The sequence below is a fragment of the Mesoplodon bidens genome (assembly GCF_964165515.1).
Source record: "Mesoplodon bidens genome assembly, chromosome: 9".
Lineage (NCBI taxonomy): Eukaryota > Metazoa > Chordata > Mammalia > Artiodactyla > Ziphiidae > Mesoplodon > Mesoplodon bidens.
Window position 1 is genome coordinate 62,432,419 of NC_138166.1, and position 26,680 is coordinate 62,459,098.

The window sequence follows — 26,680 nt, forward strand, 5'->3', positions numbered from 1 at the left end:
TTCCTGAGATAAACCCCACTTGGTTAAATCCTTTTTATATTGTTGGAAAGTTTGTGGGGTTTTTTGTTGTTTTGGAAAGTTTGTGTTTTAATTTTAATTTTATTTTATTTATTGTCTTTGGCTGCATTGGGTCTTCGTTGCTGCGTGCGGGCTTTCTCTAGTTGTGGTGAGCGGGGGCTACTCTTCGCTGAAGTGCACGCACTTCATTGTGGTGGCTTCTCTTGTTGCAGAGCACAGGCTCTAGGTGCACAGGCTTCAGTAGTTGTGGCATGCAGGCTTCAGTAGCTGTGGCTTGCAGGCTTCAGTAGCTGTGGCTCACAGGCGCTAGAGCGCAGGCTCAGTAGTTGTGGCACACGGGCTTAGTTGCTCTGCGGCATGCCAGATCTTCCCAGACCAGCGACCGAACCCATGTCCCCTGCATGGGCAGGTGGATTCTTAACCACTGCGCCACCAGGGAAGCCCCGGAAAGTTTGTTTTTAATGCCAGCTCATTTGATGTTAATCTACTGACAAATCCTTTTCCATACTGTCAGATACTCCAATAATTACTACAATTCCAAAATAGTGGTCTGAATGATTTACTGTAATTCAAATTCCCCTTGTGACCTATGCATGCCTTTATACAGGTTTTATTGCATGCCTACTATGTGACAGGCATTATTAGATGTTGAGGATGCAGAAATAGGGTAGACACAAGCCCTTGCCCTCACAGCAGTGGTGAAAACAATCGATAAGTATAAGATAGATAGTTTAACGAGTATTAGGTAATATGGGGTACCATTGAGATTTATTCTTTTTCAAAAAAAATTTTTAAATATTTATTTATTTATTTGGCTGCACCGGGTCTTAGTTGTGGCTTGCAGGATCTTTTTTGTTTTTGTTTTTAGTTGCAGCATGGAGGATCTAGTTCCCTGACCAGGGATGGAACCCAGGCCCCCTGCATTGGGAGCACAGACTCTTAACCACTGGACCACCAGGGAAGTCCCACAGTTGAGAGGTAAACAAAGGGAACTCATGGTAGTATCAATAGAATTTTTTTTTTTTAAGCCAGTTGGAGGAAGTTACCTGAAGTGTAAACTGAATTCAACCAGGGTTACCATATCATTTACTACCCAAACAGGGACACTCTTCAAAGTGAAAGGGAAAACAGGCACAAACTAGGATGTATAATCACCTGAGAGCTAACCAGTCAAAGGGGAAGAGTGATTGAGGCAGAAAAAAACCGTATGTGAAAGAGGACAAGGCCCATTCAAATAACTAAAAATCTTTTTTTTTTTTAACATTAGGCTCTGGTTTCCCTCTTACTTTTTATGTAATTTGTGTTCCTACAGTAAGGCTCAAATCAGACAAATATCATATCAACAAAATTCTGAAGAAATCGCCTGTAACAAACTAAGCTGACCCCATAAAACTAAAACTAAAAGCACACAATTCCCATCACAAAAGAAAAACAGATATTGAATATATACAATTTATTTAATAAATTAATGTCATTCAAAATACAGTGCCAGAACATTATGCAGTTGAACATGCTAGTAATGTTTGTCATGAAGCACCTGTGCTCATGTTAGATTGGCGGCACCCCGCTACTGCTAGTGGTTCCTGGGATTAATGCCAGAGCAGCACTAGTTATCTGCTCTTCTGCACCGCTAGTGCAGAGAATTCCTGAACAGTTCACCTTTCTAATCCTACCCCCCACACACAACAGGTTAAAAAAAAACACACCCTGACAGCTAACGAATATCTATACACAATCACTCTACAGTAATGTTTGTTATTAAATTAAGATGTAATGACCTGGTTAACCCACTCTAAATCTTTAAGATGGAGAAATACAACAGCAGCAGGTAGTTATATGCATGAGCCAATGTTAATGTAATACAGAAAGTGGAGGCATTTACTGATTAAAGCTCCACACAGACCCGCACAATGAGGGACTAGCAATTCTTATTGCAAGCCCAGCAACTTAAGTCCACACCTGGTAAATGACCAGCTGATTGGAAGACCTGTATTCTAGATAGACAAGTATAAGTTAGTGAAAAGAGAATACATGCACCTAATAGTTAGACTGATCCTGCAGTCATACTTTCCCTGTGCAATACCATAAAATGGAAGATCTTCCTCAACTATAGGATTTAGACAACATTTCTATACCAACATGGATGTTAGTGTTAAGTGCAGCTCAATTAACTACACCGAAAAAACTATTCCAGGACTTCAGAACAGAAGCACAGGAATGAAATACATGTAATAAAATAACCTCAGCATAATTTGCGATATACCACACTAGGAACAGGAAACTACTTTAATAAGAGAACTTTTGGAACTGTACATACACAGGGCTAACAATGTTAGATAATCCAGATTTTTATGCTCTCATGATACACATAAAAGTTTCTCAATTATTGGATAATCTATTTCATATTATGGAAGCATATCTTTCTTAAGACTCACTGATATATATTATACTGATGCAAATATTACGTAGGGCATAAAAATAAAATTTATCAAAGATAGATTTTTATGTACTCATATTCAGTCCTTTCATAGCCTCTCTCATTTAGCAAAGAAAATGACAAAGCAAATAGATGAGGCGTGCACTCCCTGAACTCCTTACTATACAGATGGTAGTGCAACCATTTCTCCATCCAGTTCAAACTCCTCTGTTCCATCCGGTGAAAAAAGATACGTTGGTGGTTTCCATGGAGATTCTTCAAGGCAGGATGGATAAAGTTTCCCCACAGTGCATCGAAAATCTCTCCCTAAGTCCCACAGTACACGTTCAGATATATGCTGCCGCAGAGACCACCGGTCAAGTTCCAGATCGTATTGGTAAGTGACATATTTAGCTCTCTCATTTAAGTGGGTTTCTCGCATAAACACACATAGAGAATTTGAGATCACAACAGCTCTAACACAGGGATCTGAGTACCTCTTAGCAGGGATGTTGGCTGCCATTTTCCACTCATTTTTATTCACATCATAGATTTCCACAGTTACTGAAGACCCATCTACAGTGCCAGAGGGGAGTCTTATGCCAGAATTGGTAGCAATGTGTAACCCTCCAATATAGAAAATTTTATCACCGAAAGCTGCAGCTGAAGCAAAAGACCTGCTAGTCTGTCTCATGGCCATTTCTACCCATGAATCAGACCTTGGAAAATAACAATACATGAGGTTCAGTGTCATCACATAAATGCAGTCATGAACCACAACTGCTGCACTCCACTGCCAAGCACAAGGCAAAGGGCTTACCATTGTCCATTCATCTTTCTCAGTGTCATATCTTTCTACGGTCCTCCGGTTAAGTTCTCCACCTACACTATCTCCTCCAATTGCATAGATATAGCCTTCACAGCAAACCAAAGATGGCTTTACGCGGACAAAAAGCATCGGGGTCTTTGGAAACCAGGTATTTTGCTGTGCATCAAACCAGTAAAAGCAATTCACAGTTCTAAAGGCAGTCTGAAGTTTGCTTGTTTTACTGTGATTTGTTTTTGTGTTTTTCAGAGGAACTTGACCACCTGCTATATAGATGTCATTATCGGGAGTTACAACGGTCCCAACCTTATGTAAATCAGCTGGTGGGCTGCATAGCTTGTAAACTTTTTCTGCTTGGGGGCTGTAACAGACAGAAGAGTAAAGACTACAAGGATTTTCTGAAGATGCTTCAATGAAAATCATCATCTCTTCTTTAGTCATTCCAAGTCTTGGTTTGAAAAACTTGGGCATGGACTTATACAGACCTTGAACAACTACAGACTTATCATTGGGTGGCAGACCTTGAAACCAAGCTCTCTGTGTTACTTCTGAAAGTGCATCAATTCTGATTTGGCTAAGAACTGAAGACAAATACTGGGATCGTGATTCTGTGTTGTACTCTAACCACAGCATAGCAGCTTCACGAACTGTCTCCTCCTTTTCTACGTTCAAATTGTCACTACTGAGAATGTCTATCAGTAAGTCATGTGACAGCTGCATGAAAGCTTCCTGGTGATACACAGCAGTGAACTTGTGCTCCACCATCCTTTTAGCACTTTGTTTTAATTCCTCACAACTGAACAGATCAGCAAAACTCAACAATCGCACACAGTTCTCTGCGTTTATCTTTTTAATTAAATATTCTCGACAACGCTGTAACACATCTTCTACCTAAAATGGGAAAAAAAAAAAAAGGCTGATAAAGGCAGGCTAGACAAATTTTATTTTTATGTAACACACAGGTATATTAATCAGGTCCCTATACTGTAGTTTTTATTTTTAGATACACATGTTTGGGCTAAGAGAGAATGTCTTCCAGTAATAATAAAATTAGAAGACTATGCATAGTTTTGCATTTCGTCTTCCTGTCCAGTGGCCTACTTAACTGCCCTATTTAGGAGTCAGTAGTATAACATTAAATAGGCTCTTAAAAACCTAAACAGCCTTAAAGGGAAAGGGAAAGAAATTAATTCATGCATAAGTTATGTATTTTTTTTAAAGCCTAGCAAAATATGTAATTGAGAGAACCAAATGAAAACAATGTTAATCAGTATAGGAAATGATTACTGTTGAGAAGCTGGATTCTGGTTTTCTCAACATGGACAAGACAGTCATATAGAAGCAGAAAATCATACACAATGCCTAACAGTAGTTATTATTTGCCTTTCTTACGTGGAGCAGTAGGATAATCAATCAAAAGAATATATTCATGTGCAATTACAAATTACCTACATTTAAACGACCCATCTTAGCCACTCTGACTTTCCTAGATTTGTTGTTTCTTAAGAAACAGTAGATCTCAGTTGAGTCAGAAGTGCTACCTACTATACTTATTCAACGTCACAGTGATTGACTAGAAGCAGTTTGTGATAAGAAGTCAGGTTGCTTGGATTCAAAACCTGGGTTGGCCAGTCAACACTTGTACAGTATCAGACAAGTAGCTTTACTTCTCTAAGCCTCAGTTTTCTCCTGTATAGGATGGGGAAATCCTTCCTTACAAGTGATTATTTTAAGGATTACATGAGAACCTATATAAAGCATTAGTACAGAATCTGGCATATAAAAACATCATTTCATGTGGTTAATAATAAAAGCCATGTTGGTAGTCACAAAATGCCACATTCCCAGGCTTGCCAGGGCAACTTACTCCCCGAGGCAGAGTCCTGTTTTGCATTTGGTCAAGCATATGCCTATAGGTTTCATTAACATGATAGAAAAAATTATAAGGAAAGGTATCACTATAATAACAGTGTTCTGGAATCCAACTTTCTTAAAATTCCTCAATTTTTTTAGCAATTCTAAAAAAACGTGCTTTTAGAATTGTTAAAAAATTTAAAAAGGTAATGAAAACATATAAGCTATGGAAGAAAGACAGTTCTTACAGTAGGCATTTCTCCCTTTTAGGTTTGGATTTAGGATGTGAATGTCTTCCATTCTAAAGCACCAGGAAGCTACCATGGCTTCAGTGTCCCCCGAGTTATAGGTATAGTAGGACACTGCACAATTTATGGGGGGGCGGGGGGAAGAATACAGAACTAAAAAGGAAGACAGGTACTTAAGGCACGGACAGACTGAGTTCTGGTTCCCAGAGTTACACCCAGAAACTGGCATTCGACTGGCATCATTCACATTTATTCAGCACACATTTATCAAGTACCTACTAGGTATCATGAACTGTACTCCCAGAATTTAACCTTTAAAGTTTCTCCCTTTGGAGAAACTTTATTTCTCCCTTTGGAGAAAATGAGGAAAATATTTTTATATTCCTCTTAAAATTAAAAGAAATGTTGAAGGGGGGCATTCCCTGGTGGTTCAGTGGTTAAGATTCTGCACTTTTACTGCAGGGGCCCCAGGTTCCATCCCTGGTCAGGGAACTAAGATCCTGCAAGCCACGCAGCACGGCCAAAAAAGAAAAAAAGTTGAAGGGGAAACACAGTGAAATAGTTTATCGTATGTAAATATATCAATCATCACTTTTTAGTTTAATTCTCCTTAATAGCTCAGTAAGGTCTCATGGCTATTATAAACATTTATGTTTGATAACTTCCATAAGAATCTTGACGTTTTCTGTGAAAATACCATAAAAAATTAGCACAGCTAAGCTTCTAGCCAAAAAACTGAAGCACTTAAATTTAACAAATGCTGTTAAAAATTTCCTTTACTTGAAATCTAAACCCTGTGGTATATTAGGCAGAATATGAAACTAATATGAAATTTTCACCTTTTTAGTCGAGTTCCCATCATAAAACTAAGTTTATTAGCTGATCAAATCCTATTGTTTTTCCCTTACATATTTTCAAAAGAGAAAACTTTTACCTTCTAAAATCTGCAATAAAATTATATAGCTATAAGACACTGAAAAAACCGCTTACCTGCAGGAAGCAAGCTGTTTCGTAAAGTTGTTCTACAGTGCTGTCATTTATTGCCAGGTTACCCGTGTATGCGTACGTTATTATTATCTGTAAGGTGGCTGAATCCACATTCCTCAGGTGTATGTGTGTCTGTTTGCTTTCACTTAGTCCACTCATGAACATGGCCCTATAGTAGAGATGGGGAAAACAAATGTAAGGCTAAAAAGAAAAACTAGACAACATGGGATGTTTATTTAGGGTATTTGCTGATGGACAACTTATAGGGAAAGTTTTCAAGGGAGACAACAGAAAATTATAATCCAGTGCCAAAGATATACCAAACTGTTCCACCATGCCATTCTGATAACATCAAAATTAATTTAATCCTTATAGTCATACAGGAATTCAGCAATAAAAAGGAACTCTATTATACGTACTACAACACAAACCTCAAAATCATTATGCTCAGTGAAAAAAGGCAGATACAAAAGACCACATACTGTATGATTCCATTTATATGAAATGTCCCCCCAAAGCAAATATATAGAGGCAGAAGGGAGATTAGTGGTTGCCTAGGGCTGTGGGTAAGAACAGTGAGTGACCGTAAATGGGCACAAAGTGATGGGAATGTTTCAAATTAAATTGTAAAGATGGTTGTACAGCCCTTTAAATATACTAAAATTCATTTAATTGTGTGTAAACTTGATCTCAATAAAGCCGTTAAAAATTTCATTTACTCAAATGATTTCCTAAAAATATGCAGAACAGTTTCCTAAAAATTACATGCAGGAAAATATGCTGGAAAGGCAATTAGTGTTGTGGAGAATACAAAGTAAAATGCCCATATACATGGAAGAGGTAAAAAAACAAAACAGAATATTGTTGCATGTACAGAAATGCCTATAGTGATCATAAGTGGGTAGCACAAGAACTAGCCTGGGCAACCTCAAGGACAAGAAGATGAGAAAGGCTTTAAAATGGATAAAACAGTAAGTCAGGGTAGAACATAAGAACTGTTTTTCCCAGTGACATTGCTGAACATAAGGGCTCATGCAAAACATCGGAAAGATGAGTGGCAGTCAGATCACAGAGGTTTTTTTTTTTTTTTTGGCCGTGCAGCATGTGAGATTCTCAGTTCCCCGACCAGGGGATCAAACTGGCGCCTCTTGCATGGACAGCACAGAGCCTTAACCACTGGACCACCAGGGAAGTCCCACAGAGGGATTTAAAAATGAGATATAGGAGGGAATTCCCTGGCAGTCTAGTGGTTAGGACCCAGTGCTTTCACTGCCGGGGCCCGAGTTCAAAACCCTGGTTGGGGTAAGATCCGCAAGCCCCTCAGCATGGCCCCCCCAAAAAAAACCACACACAGACATAAGAGTCTGAGCTTTTTATTGTAGATAGTGAAGAAGGATTCACTGAAGGGTTTTCAGCATGGATTTATTAGCATTATAAAATGTATTCTAGGATGAATATTTTGTACTGACAGACCTCAAGGGCCAAAGGCTGGAGATAGGAAAAAGGGTTCTGAGGCTACTGCAATAATCTAGATTAGAAAGAAGAACCACCTGAGGTATGGTGGCAGAAATGGATACAAAAGCTTTTACAAAAAACCAACAAGATCCGGTGATTTTCTGAATGTACGGAATAGACTAGAGTAGGAAGTAGACAGGGAAAGAATCAAAGCTATCTGTTTATCTTCAAATAAGTACCTGAAAAAATATTGTTAACCATTGAGAGAAAAATTATAAGGTCAAGGAAAACAGTTAATCTTGCAAAAAAGGTGAGTTAAATTTTAGGTATGTTTAATTTGAGGTGCGAGCAGCTGAGTCAAATGGAAGTAATACAATAATCAGTTAAGTGTTTAATACAACTGGAACTCTGAAGGTCAGGCATTAATGCAGAAGACTGTGAATTATCTACAAAATGACATGTGTTAAAGCCAAGAAAGTTATCTGAGAGAGACTAAAAAACTAAAAGAAACCCACCCAGAATCCCAATGACAACCTGAGGTAGAGTTCAATTAGAAGAAAAAAGAATGACAGAAGGTTGAGAAACATTCATCAGAGAAATAAGAACAAGCCAGTCAGGACAATGCTACTCAGGGCAAGAGAGGTAGGGTGTCAAAAACTGTAGAGTCAAGGATAACAAACATTGCAAAAGCAATTAGGAAGGCACTGGTGATTTCTAGTGTAGCTCAGAATGAGCAGTAAGAACAGCAACGAAACTTCAGGCAGTTAGGGAATGGAAGAGTGGCAAAAACATCAACCAGGGTGGTTGATAACCTCCTCCCAAAGAATACAGAATGGCCATAAATAAACCCAACCAAGTAACAGAGATTAGGAAGTGCTGTTGAAAAATACCCAAGATGTGACAAGAAACTAATAAAAACACCAATTGCTACTGGCTTCACTTGTGTGACACGGGAGAATGGGAAATAACAAAAGCAACCTGAAAAGAACTATAGGAGCTCTGAGTAAAAATGGAAGATTTAGGGGTCATGTGCTTTTCTGTCTGTGCCAGTAGAAGGTAGTTAACTTTGGAAGAGGAAGTAGGGCAAGGGAACAGCTGACTGTACAGATGACACTGAGACTGGTTATTCTAGACTATGGTTTATGACACCAGAATAATGGACTTCTGTGAAGGAACTATGCTTCCTGAAGACCAAAGATTAGTAGAAGCCTAGCCAACTTGATTATAAAAATCTTAAACAGACATTTTAAAGAAAGAGTAAATACTGAATTGCATAATATTATAGGAGGCTGAATTACCATAGTGGAAGAGGTGTTGAGTAATTCTCAAGTAATCCCCTTCATTTAGGGTCTAAAATGAAGTGTATATGTTACCAAGAAGAAGAAACTACCATTTCAGAGGTTCTCTGGATTTCAGAAGTTCTTCTGATTCTTAGTGGGATGGAACTGGTAAACTACAAAGGAGGAATGTATCTATTTCAAAAGGCAAAATTTCTAATAGTAAATTTCTAATGATAAAGATTGATAGCAACATTATATGTAAGGATACCGAAATCTACAAACCTGAAAGCAGAATCCAGTTGAAGAATACTTGGGAGAAAATCAGGTTATTATTGTGGGAATATACAATAACAATAATCTACCCAGTCCGGAGAAAAGATATATATGGGAAGAAAAATTAATATATAAGTGTCTTTGTCTTGTGGATTATGAAACTGGCCCAGACACAGGATTTTAAAGATGGATGGCTTTAAGCCCAAACATGGATAGGACTACTCTTTCTACTATTATTTCTACTTCTTAGTATCTGATTTGCTTTAGGAAGAATATATTCTCTCAGAACACCAAGGATGCTAAAGAAGGGAACCAGTTAGTGATAATAACAGCAGCCTTAAAGAGAATGTGTTGTTTTTAAGATTGTAACATTAATGAAATACTTAAACTTCTTGGTCTTCAGGAAAACCAATTCCAATCCAATTAAAGATAAATAATAACCTCAGGGCTAGAGAATTTAAAGAATAGTGTTTTATCTATACAATAAAAAACAGACTTATCGAGGAAGAAAAAAGGTAAGATACCTAACCCATAAACCCATGTGTTGTTACTTCCTGATAAAGATGATGACAATTCAGAAAATATGGAGATAGACTTTCTGCATAGGTTTAAAAGTTACACAAGATGACTGCTAAAATATTACCACAAAAGATTCTACTCTATGATTACAAATATCAATCTGAAAATCTACAACTAAAGCATATAGCTAGCTCATTCCAATAATGGATAATCAATTTGTAATTAATAACCATTAAAAAGGAAGAACTAACGGACCCAGGTTTGAATCTATAACCTTGAATTTCTAACACCATCTACTAAGTCAGTAAATATGAAAAAACAAAAACAAACAAAAAAACCTGACCATCACAATCATCTGGGAAGCTCTCAAACATACAAATCCTGAAACTCTAACTCAGACCCACTGAATCATAATTTCTAGGTTTGAAATCCAAGAATCTCTATTTGTAGAAGCACAAGAGGATTCTGAGCATCCTCTAGATCCATTAGATTCTCTAGAACCACTGTTTGCAAATATGCTAAGCTTCCTAAGATAAGAAAATCAATGTCTGAAATTGCATGAAATATCCACAGCTAAACCTGAAACAATGGCAGGCAGAGCAAGGCAACTGACATTTGGGCCTTAGCTTCTAAAATCATCATGAGATGTGTTATACTAAGGAATGTTAAGTTTCTACACCTTTGTGTATGTTAGCCTTGAAAAGTCAAGATTAAACCTGTCCTGTCTACAGCTGCCACTAATGAGCAGCAGAAAATAACTTTCATTGCTGATCTCCACTTATGCCAGCTAAGATTTGTAGCAGGAATATACTGGTCCACATTTCATTCATCTTTATTCTCCCTGTCCCTTCCAAATATTAAGTAAAAATTCAACCTAAGGGCAGAGACCAAATATAGGAATTTCTACGCCTTAATTCTTTTCTTCCCATGAAACACATAATAAAGGGAAACCTACCTTAAAAAGATTAAAAGTTGCAAAAGATCATAAAAATGTAAAGTTAAGCTTTATTTATTTGTAATTAGCAAACAAATAACTAAATCAACTTATAAATTCTAAGGCATAGAGAACAAAAACATTATTAACTATTTCAATCTGGCAAGGAGTCTGGTACGGCTAAAACGATAGCACAAATGATGAAAGAAACCAAGAGTGAGAAAAGGAACTCATTTTTGCAAAGGAAATAAAAGTCCTTAACATGTCTAAACAGTACCAATTATCTTTTAAAAGTTATTATTAAGCCTCCTGTAACTCTTAAATTTATAAATGATGACTGTTTTCTAAATTTAACATTTTAAAATCTTAAGAGTAAGTGAAAATTACCCCATTCGTTTTTTGCTTTCAATGAAAAAATAGTATTCTGAAGCTTTTTGCCTCCCCATCATTAAAAGTTTACCTTAGTTAATTTCAACAAATTTCTTGTATTTAATCCTTTGTAAAAACTTCTTTCACCTGCCCCTTACTTACACACGCAAGGAGGTGATTTGACAAGCACTATATCACCCAAACAGAATTTTTTTTTTTTTTTTTTTTTTTTTTTTGCGGTACGCAGGCCTCTCACTGTTGTGGCCTCCCCCTGTTGTGGCCTCTCCCCTTGCGGAGCACAGGCTCTGGACGCGCAGGCTCAGCGGCCATGGCTCACGTGCCTGGCCGCTCCGCGGCATGTGGGATCTTCCCGGACCCGGGCACAAACCCGTGTCCCCTGCATCGGCAGGCGGACTCTCAACCACTGCGCCACCAGGGAAGCCCCCAAATAGAAAATTTAAGCAAAACATTAAGACACCTAACTTTTAAAAAAAATTTAAATAATGTTTAAAAGAATTCCTATTAAAAGATTAAAACAAGCTAACATTCTGCATTTGAAATTACAAACTACCCAAGATTACAGTACTTACCTAAAATAAGAACTACATGTTGCAAGAACCATCTTATGACAAGGGAATTCGGTGCCCTCGACAATTAACACTATGTCCGTAAACAACTGCTGTTCATAAAACAGTTTTAACTGTTCCAACAAGGACACAGCATATTCAGTATTGATCTGCTTCTCGTCTTGAGTGGACATGACTGTATTCCATTAATATATCCAGGAACAGATTAGAAAAGTCAGTCTTACTGATGGAAGGTCAAGTGAATGCTTCAGAAATAAAGAAAGGAGAAACTCTGCTTGCTGTTATCTGCAGCATTCAGAACCAAGATTGACACATTCACTAATGAGCAGTATCTTTTTAGGCTTAGAATCACTACCAGGTCATCCTGTGTTAATTAGGTTCTTCAGAGTTTTTCAACACAGTCTGCAGATATCTTGCTCAAATTTGTAACTGGTGTTCAACTCATGAGTGGAAGAGAATAACATACGAGGTAGATTTTGTGGCAACATCTTATGTTCTGTGGGTCCTCTGGAGTAACTAAAAAGAAAAAAAAGTTCAGTTACGAGTATCTAGGTCAGTACATTTTTAGAATACAATGTTTAAAATCGCAGACTTAAATATGAATTATATTTTTTTGAAGTTCAACTTTAGACATTACCATAAAAATGAAACATGAGAAAAGGGACATTTAACAAGTTTATTACATTTGTGGTTTTAAGTTAATTTTTTGCCTTCTATACAAAATATAAACATTCTAGAAAATAAGGAACACATCAATAAGCATACATTTTTTAAAAAGTTCTTTAAAAATAAATAATTTCAATTACCAGCAAAGCCAAATCTCCTACTTATTTGTTTAGGAGCAATACATGACTGTAATTGAAGAGGAAAAAAAAACCCCTTTCTCTTGCAAGGAGATTCTCATTTGGGGAGTATAATTTAAATGTATTCACACAGCCTTTATATTTAAATTACTTAAACTATATGATAAATAGATTGAATTTGTTTATTTCCAAAGCATAAACTATATTATAAAATTTGCATGTCAATCCTATAACAGAGATAAATACAACATATCTCTCTGTACAGTGGTTCCTTCCTAGAAATCTTTATAAGAACATACAATTTTACTGAAAAATGAAACATAAAACATGATAAAATAGAGGAATGTATTCCTACATGAAAACTTCATACTATACAGATATTAATGTTCTCAAAATGTGTAAATTTAATACAAATCCAACTTGCAGAAGATTCATCTGCAAGAATTCACAAATACTGCCAAGATATTTGAGGGGAAGGGAGGACAAGTTTTTCCTCATACTCTTAACAAATATTAAAATGTATTACAATTCTACAATAAACCCAAGTAAACAAAAATAAGCAAATACAATAAGTAAATACAATACATCCATGTTAAAAAAAAGACATTAGATATGATAAAGATAAGTCATTTCAAACTAGAAGACTGGGTTATTTCAACAAATAACGTTGGAACAACTGGTTACCCACTGGAGGAAAAAAAAAACCCACCAAAGTTTTAGTCATACTGCATACGATTCATCAAAAGAAATTCCAGCTGCATTAAAGTTTAATTTAAAATGTTATTTAGAAATCAGTATTTACAACATATGGCAAAGGAATTACAAATCAGGAAAAACATATAGAATATACAGTGCTAGTAACAGTTAAAAACTATCACCTATTTCCTAATTAGATGACTCAGCTCCATAATCAGAATTAGATGACTCAGCTCCATAATCAGAAAGTCAAGTGCTGTTGACATGAAACCTATAAATATATTTGACCATCACTGGAACCACTAATATTTTTTCTCACAAAAATATCACCCATATGTCAAAGAGAAGATCACATTGTACTTCCTGCCAAACTATACTATTACATAAACTGCAAACTTGACGTAGACTGTCAAATTTCCAGCCAAGTTAACTATATGGAGGTAACCAAAACAGGTGCAAAGGCAGAGACTTTGGGTCATTTAAGGTAATGACTTTGCTCTTCCAAATCTGAAAGTTACGCTATAGATCTAAGTTTACTATTATAACCTCTAAAGCTAATAATACCTAAAATCACTGGCTATTTTCACATATTAATAATGCAGCAAGGCCCAGTGTTAGTGAGCGTGTCGGAAAACGAGCATTCTTACAGAGGAGTATAAGTTGATACATATGTACAAGCCCTTAATCAAAACTCTTGGGACTTCCATGGTGATGCAGTGGTTAAGAATCCACCTGCCAATGCAGGGGACACAGGTTCGAGCCCTGGTCCGGGAAGATCCCACATGCCACGGAGCAACTAAGGCCGTGCGCCACAACTACTGAGCCTGTGCTCTAGAGCCCACGAGCCACAACTACTGAGCCTGCGTGCCACAACTACTGAAGCCTGCGCACCTAGAGCCCAAGCTCTGTAACAAGAGAAGCCACTGCAATGAGAAGCCCATGCACCACAACGAAGAGTAGCCCCCGCTTGCCACAACTAGAGAAAGCCCATGTGCAGCAACGAAGACCCAACAATGAAGACCCAATGCAGCCAAAAATAGATAAATAAATAAACTAAAAAAAAAAAAAAAAAAAAAAGAATCCACCTGCCAATGCAGGGGACACGGGCTCAAACCCTGGTCCAGGAAGATCCCACATGCCGTGGAGCAACTAAGCCTGTGTGCCACAACTCCTGAGCCTGTACTCTAGAGCTCACGTGCCACAACTCCTGAAGCCTGCGTGCCTAGAGCCCGCGCTCCGCAACAAAGACAAGCCACGGCAATGAGAAGCCCACACACCGCAACTAAAAGTAGCCCCTGCTCACTGCAACTAGAGAAAAGCCCGTGATCAGCAATGAAGACCCAATGCAGACAAACAAACAAAAACAAACAAACAAACTCTTGGAGCCAGCTGTGTTCTAGAATTTAGAATTTTTCAGATCTCACAGAGGTAATGTGGTACATATATCATGTATTACAAAGGGTCTGGGGCAGAGCTCCAGAACTGAACATCCTACTATTCTCACTGAGGGAAATATGCACAGTGTGAAAAATAATACTATACACAGTCTTATGTTACTTCAGGTCAAGTTTTGCAAAAAATAATTTTTTAACTTCATTTTAAGAGGTTTTTGAATTTCAGATTGCAAATGAAGTATTATAGAAGATATATTTGGCATTGAAAATGCTTAATACCTCAATCTTTCAATTCTACCTCTAAAAATTTATCTTACAGAAATGCATGTATTAATAGACCATAAGTCCTAACCCCAGCTGCAGGACCCAAAATTGTCCCCATCCGTATTTATTTATTATTATTATTTTTTTAAAATTATTTTACTTTATTTTTGGCTGCGTTGGGTCTTTGTTGCTGCGTGCAGGCTTTTCTCTGATTGCGGCGAGCAGGGGTTACTCTTCGTTGTGGTGCACGGGCTTCTCATTGTGGTGGCTTCTCTTGCTGTGGAGCACAGGCTCTAGGCACATGGGCTTCAGCAGTTGTGGCACACGGGCTCAGCAGTTGTGGTGCACAGGCTTAGCTGCTCTGCAGCATGTGGGATCTTCCTGGGCCAGGGATCGAACCCGTGTCCCCTGGCAGGTGGATGCTTAACCACTGGGCCACCAGGGAAGCCCCCCCATCCATATTTAAACCAGGTGACAGGAACTGGTGGCCAGTGCAGGGATGGATTTAGATTAGACTCCAGAATTCCTTGCAGGGTAGCTGTACAGGTTCACTCTGGTCATTTCTGTGACCTCATGCTATGACCTGATTTTTTTGCAGTGACTTTTTTGAGCCCCACTGAATTTGTCTCAGTTTTGCTAGATTTGATTTCTTTTTATCATACGCATGAAACTGTATTAAAACTGAAGTCTGCTTTTAGAATACTACATGGTGAGCCAACTTTATATAATCTCATTGTCACTGCTTTATACACCCTATTCCCACCCCTTCCTCTGAAATCTAGAGTACATTTCTTCCTAATAAAGTAATTTTTATTTATGATATCTTAATATGAAAATAGGCAGAAAAAGAAAGTCATTCAGACATCGTATTAAGTAAACTTAAACTGATCTGTATCTAGTACAATCCAAAATAAAATTCAGTGTCCCTTCTCTGGGAACATAGACTTCAAAATGTATTAAATAAAAATGTGAAAAATGGCAAAGTTTAAGATGATCAACGACAACCACCTTAAATGCCCATAACATATTTTTTATAACAAGATTCCTTCTCTCCTAAAAATAAAACTTAGATAATTTCCCAACTTGTTCCAGAAAAAAAAAAAACTTAAAATCAATATCCTACATACTCTGAAACATTTCACAATGTCTGTACTATATTACTTAATAACCAATGATTTGACACATTTTATGAATTTTCCTTTAAATAAATATATCGTACCATATATCATTCTGTGTTATGCCTAAAATTAGGTTCAAAAAAACAGTCATACTCCCTGCTGTCTGTAGAATTTAGCATCCTCAGGCTTAGTAATTCTCAGGTATCAATGAAATTGTTTAATTTTCTATTATAAATTAATGGCTACTTAAATTTAACTCAACAAATGTTTGAGTATTTACTAAGGGCTGGTCATTGTATTGTACTCTAAGGACTCAGACTGAGAGTTGCCAACCACTAGAGCTCCAAACCACCAAGTGCATTTACTCTTACCAGAGCCAAAACACGACTATCATTTAAAAACAGGGTGTTTTAAAAACCAATTATTCTAGACAAACTCAAAAACAAAAAGAGGCAGGCAAATGAATAAAATCTAGCTGTAGTGATCTTTCATTTCCAAACTTTTGATAGAGACATAATACAAGAAAATTTTATTCTTTACCATAAGAACAACTGTAGCACAAGTAAAACGAGGAAAGGAGGCAATTGGCACTTGTCCCCATTGCTAACAGTGGTTCACATTGCAGAGGAAGGAAAAACTTAATGAAGACCTATTTAAACCTTCTGAATTTTGTTAACATATGCGATGATTATTCAATTATAAAACCCAAACTTTCAAAAGGCATACTACTCTCTTTTCTCATCATAAAGACAAAATATTTTAGGCTTTGCAAGCCATTAAGCTCTCTGTCCCAAATGCTTAATCTACTGTAGCCTGAAAGCAGCAAAAGTCAACCTGTAAATAAATGGACATGACTGTTTCAATAAAATGTTATTTACAGAAACAGACTGCAGGCCAAATGTACCAATCTCTGCTTCAGGCTGTTTCTTGATCAAATATTAAGAAATTAAAAAAAAATCAGTGACAAAAATACGTGTCTCAAGCTGTTTTTCCTAGAAGATTGTTTTCCCTTCAGATCACACAAACAAGGAAAACACACAAACCTCAAATGCTTGAAAGTTGAATTAAATAAAATTCTTATAAATTTATTTATTTATTTATGGCTGTGTTGGGTCTTTGTTGCTGCACGCGCGCTTTCTCTAGTTGCGGCGAGCGGGGGCTACTCTTCGTTGCGCTGCACGGGCTTCTCATAGCAGTGGCTTCTCTTGTGGAGCACTGGCTCTAGGCGCGCGGGCTCAGTAGTTGTGGCGCACAGGCTTAGTTGCTCCGCGGCACGTGGGATCTTCCGGGAGCAGGGCTCAAAGCCGTGTCCCCTGCATTGGCAGGCAGATTCTTAACCACTGCACCACCAGGTAAGTCCTAAATATAATTCTTAATCTAACCTGTATATATCCCATGTTTCAACTGAAATATTTTAATGTCTCTTACCCTAATCACACAACCGCTTTCCCCACTTACTACAGGCTCAGTGGACTTTTGAAACACTTTTTTTTTTTAATCTAGTGTGAGTATCCTTTATTAAGCTTAGAAAAAAAGGACTTTTTTCCTAAAGATAATCTGCTGGGAAAAACTCACAATGAGAAAAAACTATTTTAGAGTCAAAAACACTTTCTCTCTTTTTTTTTTATCAACTACAACATATTTACATATATTTGAAAAATAGAAGATGTATACAAGACAATGTGTAAAGACATTTAGTGAACACATGGATTCATTAGATGAACCAAGGGCCAAAGACTGGGAAACCACTATTACTTGCCACATTTCCTGGTACCAGGCACCTCAAGATTAATAGAAAAGTCCTGTTTGTTTGTATGTATGTATGTACGTATGTATGTATTTATTTATTCATTCATTCATTCATTCATTCATTCATTCCTGTATTTTAAAGCTGGTTGTTAGAACATATTCCACAGCGAAAAAAACCAACTAGAATAAGAATTAAATGGGAGTCATACAAACACAATATAACGAAATTCAGAATCTAATGAAGTACAATGTACTCTGGCATTAAAACTATGCACATTCTTACTTTTTTTCTAAGTTCTGCGCTCAATTCAATATTTTTGATTGATCTGTTTGGTAGCAGAGAATAACAGCAATGAATAAGGTTAGAATGCTATACATAGGATGATATCCTTTCCTTTTTACCGACTTCCTGCAAATAAGTACAGAACAAAGACCAACTTATTTTTAAATCTAAGAGCTTCTTATAAGAGCAGAAAATTTATAAATTGCCTGAGATTGAGAGAAAAAAGGAAAAGCCAAAACTTTGATCCTAACATTTTCTCTAGGATAGGGGACCCCAATCCCCGGGTCGTGGACTGGTACTGGTCCCCAGCCTGTTAGGAACCTGGCCACACAGCAGGAGGGCAGCCTGACCGCCTGAACCATCGCCTCCCCACCCCATCCCCGCCCATGGAAAAACTGTCTTCCATGGAACCAGTCCCTGGTGCCAAAAAGGTTGGGGACCGCTGCTCTAGGATACCCAAGCCTACAAGGTTCTACTGAGTGAATTCCACCACACAAAACAGTTTCAAAACAAACATTCTATTATTAAATGGTTATTAGGATTAAATCAGTCAACAATACATATCAATATATACAATTCTACTTAAAAATCTGAAACACCTCTCATGGAAAGTTATTTCAATAGGTTTTCCTCCCTTTGAATAATCAATGCGACTATAAAGTAAATTTTCACAGAGCTAACTTGTTTTTCATTTTCACCATAGAATCAAATTGTAGAAAAATCCAACTTTCAAAGTACCTGTACAGCTGACCCTTGAACAGCAGGGGTTTGAACTACACAGGTCCAATTTTTTTCAATGGTAAATACTACAGCACTACACGATCTGCAGTTGGTTGAATCCTCAGATGCGGAACCACAGATATGGAAGAACATAGAATTTGGAGGGCTGACTATAAGCTACATGCAGATTTTCTAGTATTAGGAGTGTTGGCGCCCCGACCCTAAGTTGTTCAAGGGTCAGTTGTACTCCAGAAGTTTACGCTGGTTGTCTGAAATCCTCACTTCACTTTCCTATAAAAAAAACTGTTGAAGTCCTTAGGCTGCAAAAGCTAAAATATGCCCAAAAGTGTATCTGCAAAGAAAATTTACACAAAGTAAATGCTACTATAATACTCATAATTTAAAAATAATAGTAACAATAAATTTTATAGGATCTAAATACTGATATTCAAGGAACAGGAATCAAGATTAATTGGAAAAAGGTATGAAATATTAAAATTTAAAAAAATAACTCCAAATACTTTCACAGGTTTCAGAGGTTGATGGCAGTGGTTTTTTATTAGGGGAAGCAGATGTGTCTAACTTCACTTTGAAATCTAGTTTTCATCCCATAGGTGTGTCATTTGTAGTGCCCTTCCACAGAGTAGCTATAGAAACTCAAACATACAAAACAAGCTTTTCCAATGTTATACAGGGAAGACCTGGAGGATAAAGGAAAGAATAAAGGATTAAATAACTACTGATTGTGAATATGAGACTGCTCAGCAATTAACTGAGCTGTATATGTGAAATGAGGAAGGATAAAAAGACGGAGAGGAGGCTGCAAACAAGGACTGCACAAAAATTACACAGTAAGGATAAAACAGTGATAAAAAGGAAGGGCAGTGGGCTACAGGTTATCATCTGTATGAAGCATTTTCAAGCTGTATATTATTAACTTAGGTGATGCTCCGTCTTCCAGTGCTACAAATGTCAATACAGAAGATCGAAAACTTTTGTTAGAAAGAATCCAGAGCATTCTGAATTTCATGTATTGCCAAAAAATTAAGAGCGTGAACTGTGGAGCCAAATTACTTGGGTTGAAATCCCAGTTCTGCACCTTACTAGTTGTGTGACCACCTTCTGTCCTGTAGTATGCTCATCTGTAAAATGGGGGATAAAAATAGAATTCTTCTCAATGGATTAAGGATTAAATGAGTTCTATGAAGAGCTTGGAACAGTGCTGCCTGACACACAACACTACTACTGTGTGCAAAAAAAATTTGCATTTATTTTTATTAACGCACTCACTGGTCAAGTTTTTGTAGCACTTTCCTGACTTTCAGAACTTCACACCTATACAGGTCTAAGGGTCCCAATTACAGGGTCTCAACACTCAAACACAGTTCTCTTTTCACACTGGGTGAATATTTTAGATAAGAGAAATTTATTCAAAGATTTTAGGGAGTATTTTGATGGTACAAATCATGAAACAAACTAGTACAACAAAGACTAACCTTGAGAAGGCTGATGCCCATGCAGAAAAACTAAATGATACCAGTCATAAAACAAGCCTTTCTTCATTTCAGTGAGAAAACAGGTTTCTCCTTAGGGAGGACAAAATATTGGTGCCAGAAATACTTTGCTTTCAAGTTACCAAAACAACCCTGACAGTTGAGAATGTTTGGAAGACCACCTGATCTTCAGATTGATTGTCAACCACTACACAAACAGAAATTTTTGGAGTCGTGACAAGCATCAATTAAAAAACAAACACCTGAACTTCCCTGGTGGCTCAGTGGTTAAGAAGCCACCTGCCAATGCAGGGGACATGGGTTCGAGCCCTGGTCTGGGAAGATCCCACATGTCACGGGACAACTAAGCCCATGCACCAAAACTACGGAGCCTGCGCTCTGGAGCCCGAGAGCCACAACTACTGAGCCCACACGCTGCAACTACTGAAGCCCACGTGCCTAGAGCCCGTGCTCCACAACAAGAGAAGCCACCGCAAGAAGCAGCCTGCGCAGCGCAACAAAGAGTAGCCCCCGCTCGCCACAACTAGAGAAAGCCCGTGTGCAGCAATGAAGACCCAATGAAGCCAAAGGAAAAAAAAAAAAAAAAAAGACCAAACGCCCTGCCTTTTAAATAATGTATCAAGTTTGATAAATTTCAGTACAGCTTCATCTACTCTAATCAAATTCAGAGCCTAGGTCTATTCCTTTGTGCTCCTCCTTTCCAACTATACTGAAAAAACTACATGGCTCCATCAAGTTAATTATGCTCAGTACCCTAAGTAAATTCAGGTCACAAGAATAAGCTCCTGTTCTACATTATGAATAATAAGTTATCTCACTTAAAAAAAAATTAAACAAGAACATAAAGGAGACACCATCTGTGATAGAATAATTATATGAGTGTAGTATGTCATTTTGGATATCACTTTTTTCTTCTCAGCTCTGCATAGATTTAAGAAAGCTGGAGAAGTATAGACTAAAGCAAAACTGACCTTCATCTTTTCAATGGGATTTCATTTTCCACCAAATCAATGATTTTTTTCAATCACAACAGCAGAAGAAAATATTTCCCAGATAGTAAATATATTCATGAGGTCATTAAGGGCATAGCTGCTTAACGATGATTATGACTATTTAAATTTCTCAGTTTCTTTAAAAAAAAGGGGGGGAGGAATTAGCAATACTTAGAATCCCCTGTCTATCATGGAACCGACTACATGTTCCCACTTGTCAGAGGTATGGGAGTGGAGCTGAAAAAAAAAGGGAAGACTTTAAAAAGCATCTCTCATTAAATGATTACAACTTCTCCACATTTTCTACAATAATCCCTTCTTTCCACACAGAGGAATCTAGGTACTGAAAAAACCAGCAAGGGAACCAGGAGTAAACTTCATATACTTAAAAAGTTACTTGAAGGCTTCCCTGGTGGCGCAGTGGTTGAGAGTCCGCCTGCCGATGCAGGGGACACGGGTTCATGCCCAGGTCCGGGAAGATCCCACATGCCGCGGAGCGGCTGGGCCCGTGAGCCATGGCCGCTGAGCCTGTGCGTCCGGAGCCTGTGCTCCGCAACGGGAGAGGCCACAACAAGTGAGAGGCCCGCGTACCGCAAAAAAAAAAAAAAAGTTACTTGAAATCAACTTATTTCCAATACCCTGAGTTATTTAAATATCATCTGCTCTATTCAAACTCCACAAAACTGAAAATGATAAGACTAAGATATAATGAAGGACTTTGACATTTTCATTCATATTTTTTATGATAGCAGGACCAATCCTTTTTCCTGGGCTTAGGAACGAGAGCAAGAAAAAAATACAACTCTTTTCTAAGTATGCTAGTAAAATCTTTGGGAAAATCAAAGTATTTTTTGGCTTTTGTGACTGCATTCAAGTTTCTATGAATTTACCATCCACTTTACTTTTTTTTTTTTTTTTTTTGGCTGTATTGGGTCTTTGTTGCTGCGCATGGGATTTCTCTAGTTGTGGCAAACAGGGGCTACTCTTCGTTGCGGTGCACAGGCTTCTGACTGTGGTGGCTTCTCTTGTTTCAGAGCACAGGCTCTAGGCGCGCGGGCTTCAGTAGTTGCAGCACGTGGGCTCAGCAGTTGTGGCGCGTGGGCTTAGTTGTTCCGCGTCATGTGGGATCTTCCCAGATCAGGGATGGAACCTGTGTCCCCTGCACTGGCAGGTGGATTCTTAACCACTGCACCACCAGAGAAGTCCCTACCATCCACTTTAAACACATTCAGTGCTCAATATTTGGATTTTATGAGACAGCTCGTTATTTCCATTAACCAGAAGAAAACATATGGAGAAGTGTGGACTAAAGCACTATGACACCTTTATTCCCACCCATCTCCTTAAAGGGCATGTGAATAATCAAAGCTAACAGATTTTATGGTAATGCTTATGAGAGCAAAAAGGAGAGAAGCGTTATAGCACTTAGAACTCTTCTTACAAAACTGTAGAGAAAATAGAACTATGTGGAAAAGCACGAACTATAAAGCAAGCTCAACAGAAATGCCATAGCCCTGTACTGTTTACTGAGGACAACAACCTCTTGAGAATTTCAGGGCCCAATCTAACGCGACTTCAATAAACACCGGACCAACAAAAGATCAAAGTGAAGAAGTAAGCTTAACGTTAGGAAAATTCTACATCATCAAGACTGGAAAACAACTGACTGGTTTGTCTTTTCGATTTACTTTCAGTCAGAAAAAGTCCTTCTAAAAAAAGTCAGGAAAAAGGTCCTTACCAAAGGTTAACTAAAGTAAGTCACTCACAATTGCGAGATTTGAAGTCCATACCACTCAAATTCAGGCAAAAATTCACAACACAGCGGGAAGGAGGGAAAAAAAACCCCACCCTGTCTTAAAAAAAAAAGAGAGAGAAAGAAAACCACTTTGTTAATTCCACCCAGTTAACTGGTTGCCTCAATAGAAGAAAATAAAATTTTAGTCAGACCACATTGCTGATAGGGTTGTTTCTGAATGCCTGAATGCTAAGTGAGCCAGACGTACAGATTCATGTGTCAACAACACGTGACCAGTCCTGTACCCTACGTTTTTATAACACTACTGATACAGAAAATAGATATTTCACACAAACATACCCTTTCATAGTTAATTTTACATTTTTAGATTCTTTTTCTATTTTCATTTGAAGGGGCAATCGTGGCATCGGACAATTCTAGAGATCTGTGGAGGGTATATTATTCTCTCTTTGAGGTAGTATAAAAAGAGATCTTAGATCAACAAACGAGAAATAAAAAACCCGTTAACTCAAAATAACCGCTCCACATCAAACTAAGGGATATTCTTCCACTTCACGGTTTCTCAATTCATAGGGAGAGAAAGGTGGTCGAGTTCAAATAAGTTAGCGATTTCACAGTCTAAAGTAAATACGTACAGAATTTTCCGTTTCAAAGGGCAGTTTCTGCTTTCTTTTTAAAATCATCAGATCACAATGGGGCCTCAGTTAATCTAGACATCTCTTGGTTACTTCAAAAGTACCGGGAAAAAAATGCAAGGAAGGTCTTGCCCTCCTACTGCCCACCGTCTCGCGAAGACGCCGCGAGTCCTTAAGGGAAGCAGCTTCATTTTGGCAATGCGGGCGCCAGACGGGGCCAGGGCGCCGCCTGGGAGACCCGCGTCCGGAAACGCCCCCGCGAGTGGCAAGCCCCGCCGCCGCTGCCCCAAGCACCGGCCGGAGGCAGAGCCGCAGAGGGGCCGCCGCCGGGGGTGGAGGGAGGCGCCAGCCGCCCGCGCCCCTCCCCCGCCCGCAGCGGAAGCGTCTCCGGTTTGAAAGATGCCGCCGCCGCCGCCGCCCCCCGCCGAGCCACAAAGGGCCGAGCCCCCTCCCGCCGCGGCCCTCCTCCCCTAATTCCTCCACAGGTCGTCCCCAGGTACCCCCGCCCGGCGCTGGCGACGCCTGCTCACCCGAGTCCCTCAGTCCCGAGGATTGGGATCCGATGCGGCCGGTGGCCACGAAGACACTGGGCCCCTCACGCGCGGCGGCGGGGGCGTGGCCCTGCTGCCGCGGCTAGGGCCGGGGTCTCGCTTCTGCTTCCCTCCGAGGAAGGCTGGCGCCGCCGCCTCCCCTTCCTTCCGGTTTCCCCTCGTGCCCTCCCTCGGTCAGTCCGTCCTGAGCGGAAAGCAGCGTCCTCTCTGGGCGCAGCTGCACTCTCCACAAGGCCCGACCACCGCCAGACTCCTCCCACGGGAGCCGCGCAGCCTGCCCGCGCCGCCTCGTCAGCCCCGGGGCCGCGAAACGCCCGACTAGTCGCTCCTGCCCCGCCCCTGCGGCGCGCTCTCGCCCCCTTGGCGGGCCCCTTCTGAGGCCCGGGAACGCGCGGACAGCAGACGGTGGGCCAGCCTTCGCCAGGTTTCCCTTTCCGCTGCTCGCCCGCGTCTAGCGGCACAAACGTCAATTTTGCAGTTTCCCGGGTTCTTGAGACGCCCCCCCCACCGCCCGCCCTTACCCTCGCTTCCCCCCGCTTCCCCGCCCTTTTCCTTTGCCGGATCCCACCGGAAAGCCAAAACAATTGGGTCCGCGCAGGCGCGTGGAGGAAGAGCCGGAAGGGCGGGGAAGGCGCGAGGTGAAGGGGAAACGCTTTTGAAGGGGTTTTCTGGAGAAGGTCAGCGGAGATCTCGCGTAGGGCGCGTGCGCGGCGGAGGGGTCGCTCCCGAGACGCCCGGGCCTGGGGCGCCAGGGGGTTCGGGCGGTGAAGGCTTCAGGCCTAGCCCGGCGAAAAGGGAGGCGGGAGAAATTCAGTGCTAGGAAATGCGGACAGCAGGGCACCAGGTTTTATGCCGTAGAGTGATTTTTCCCATTTGAAATATAGAAATTTGCAGGCTGAGTCGGGGAGTGGAAATGAGGACTAGACAACGCCAGACCAGGGAAGAAAGGGAGATGTTGGGCGGCTGGCTGAGTGGGCTTTGTCTCCTCGACCCCTGCTCTCCAAAACACGCTCTGCACGTATCAAAGCACGCTCCGTTTTCTTGATCTCATCAAGAGAGGCTTCATGTCCTGGTCTCTAGGCCAAGGAAAAACTCGAAGCAGCACCTGAAAGAGCCCGCGGTTCTGGGGAAGCTCTGCACGGGAATCCTTGAGCTAGTTTGTGCTGCGATGCAGCGGCTCCCCGCTCCCCGCAGTAAGTTCCAGAGGAGAGCCTTCCCCTTCACAAAGCGAAGCCTTTGTAGCAGCTGTAAGCTGTGGCCCACACTGGTGCGGTTAACTTGGTACGGCTTGCGAGCCTGCAGGAAGTCGTAGATTTACTCTTTCGTTTGATAGCAGTAATTCATAGATCGAAAATTGTCAGAAATGCCCATATAGGCTTCTTCACCCACCTTCGTAACTTCCTTTCTTGGCACAAGCCCAGTCTGGAGGATGTACGTGACCAGTTATAAACTAATTGCGTACACGTTACTTTAGAGCCTCTTTCTTTAGGCCAGATTAAATCAACTGAATACACACCAAGATGTGTATATCTGGGACTACTGATAAAGGATTTTACAGTAGAATCTAGAAACTAGATTAACTCAGCAAATCTTTATTCAGACTATCCAGGATGCCATCACGCTGCTTAGTCTGATTAAATGTTTACGTGTTTTGATATTTAACAACAAAGAAGCTATACAAAAGATTCAGTCATTTAACAAACACCTGAGCTCCTACTCTGGGCCAGACTGGATCCTGGAGATGCAAAGTCTAAACAAGAAGGCAGAAACAACAAAAAAAGGAGTTTGTGTTTCCTCCTCTAGAGGACTGAGAGCCATTTAAGATTTTTAAGGAGAGTATCTTACAAGATTTTAGAAAAATAATTCTGAAGCATGGTGGATATTGGACTGGATGTGGGTATACTATCTAATTAGGGGGCTGTAAAAATAGTCCAGACAGGAGGTGGAGAGAGAGTCCAAACTAACATAGTGGCAGCGAAGATAGTGAAGCAGAGATGGACTTGAAACTAGCTAGATATAATAAACAAGACTTGGTTACTAAGAGGATGAGGGAAAATAAGAAGTGAAGGATGACTGAGTTTTCCAGTTAGGGTGACTAGATAGTAATAGCAGTAACTATAGGAAGAGTAGCTAATAGTGAGGATGAAAGAGAGTACTAAAAAGGTGTTCATTTTAATAGCTGCACAGTTAGGAATGCATATGGCTGCGAATTAAAAAAACATTATATTGCAATGGCTTAAAGAAGAGTCTCTTTAGTCACCTAAGTCTGCAGATAGTTGGTTATCGTTGGTTCAACAGCTCAAGAACAGGAGAGCCACAATTTCTGTGATTCTCTTGACATTTCTCACATGGTTGCAAGGTGGTTGCAGCAGTTTTACTCTTTACACCCCGTTGTTCAAGGCAGGAAGATAGGGAAAGGAGTGGCTTCAGCCACCTTTT

The 26,680-nt window shown here is 39.7% G+C and overlaps 1 protein-coding gene across 1 annotated transcript; it reads right to left on the reverse strand.

The window, feature by feature from the left end:
* Positions 1-1,456: 1,456 nt before the first annotated feature.
* On the reverse strand, positions 1,457-24,698 carry KBTBD2 (kelch repeat and BTB domain containing 2). Its single transcript, XM_081244911.1, has 4 exons — positions 24,221-24,698; positions 11,770-12,282; positions 6,353-6,518; positions 1,457-4,151 (listed from the first exon to the last, which is right to left on the reverse strand). Exons 2-4 carry the CDS (start codon positions 11,937-11,939, stop codon positions 2,616-2,618), a joined length of 1,872 nt encoding a protein of 623 aa, XP_081101037.1. The 5' UTR covers positions 11,940-12,282; positions 24,221-24,698; the 3' UTR covers positions 1,457-2,615.
* Between the last annotated feature and the right edge of the window lie 1,982 nt (positions 24,699-26,680).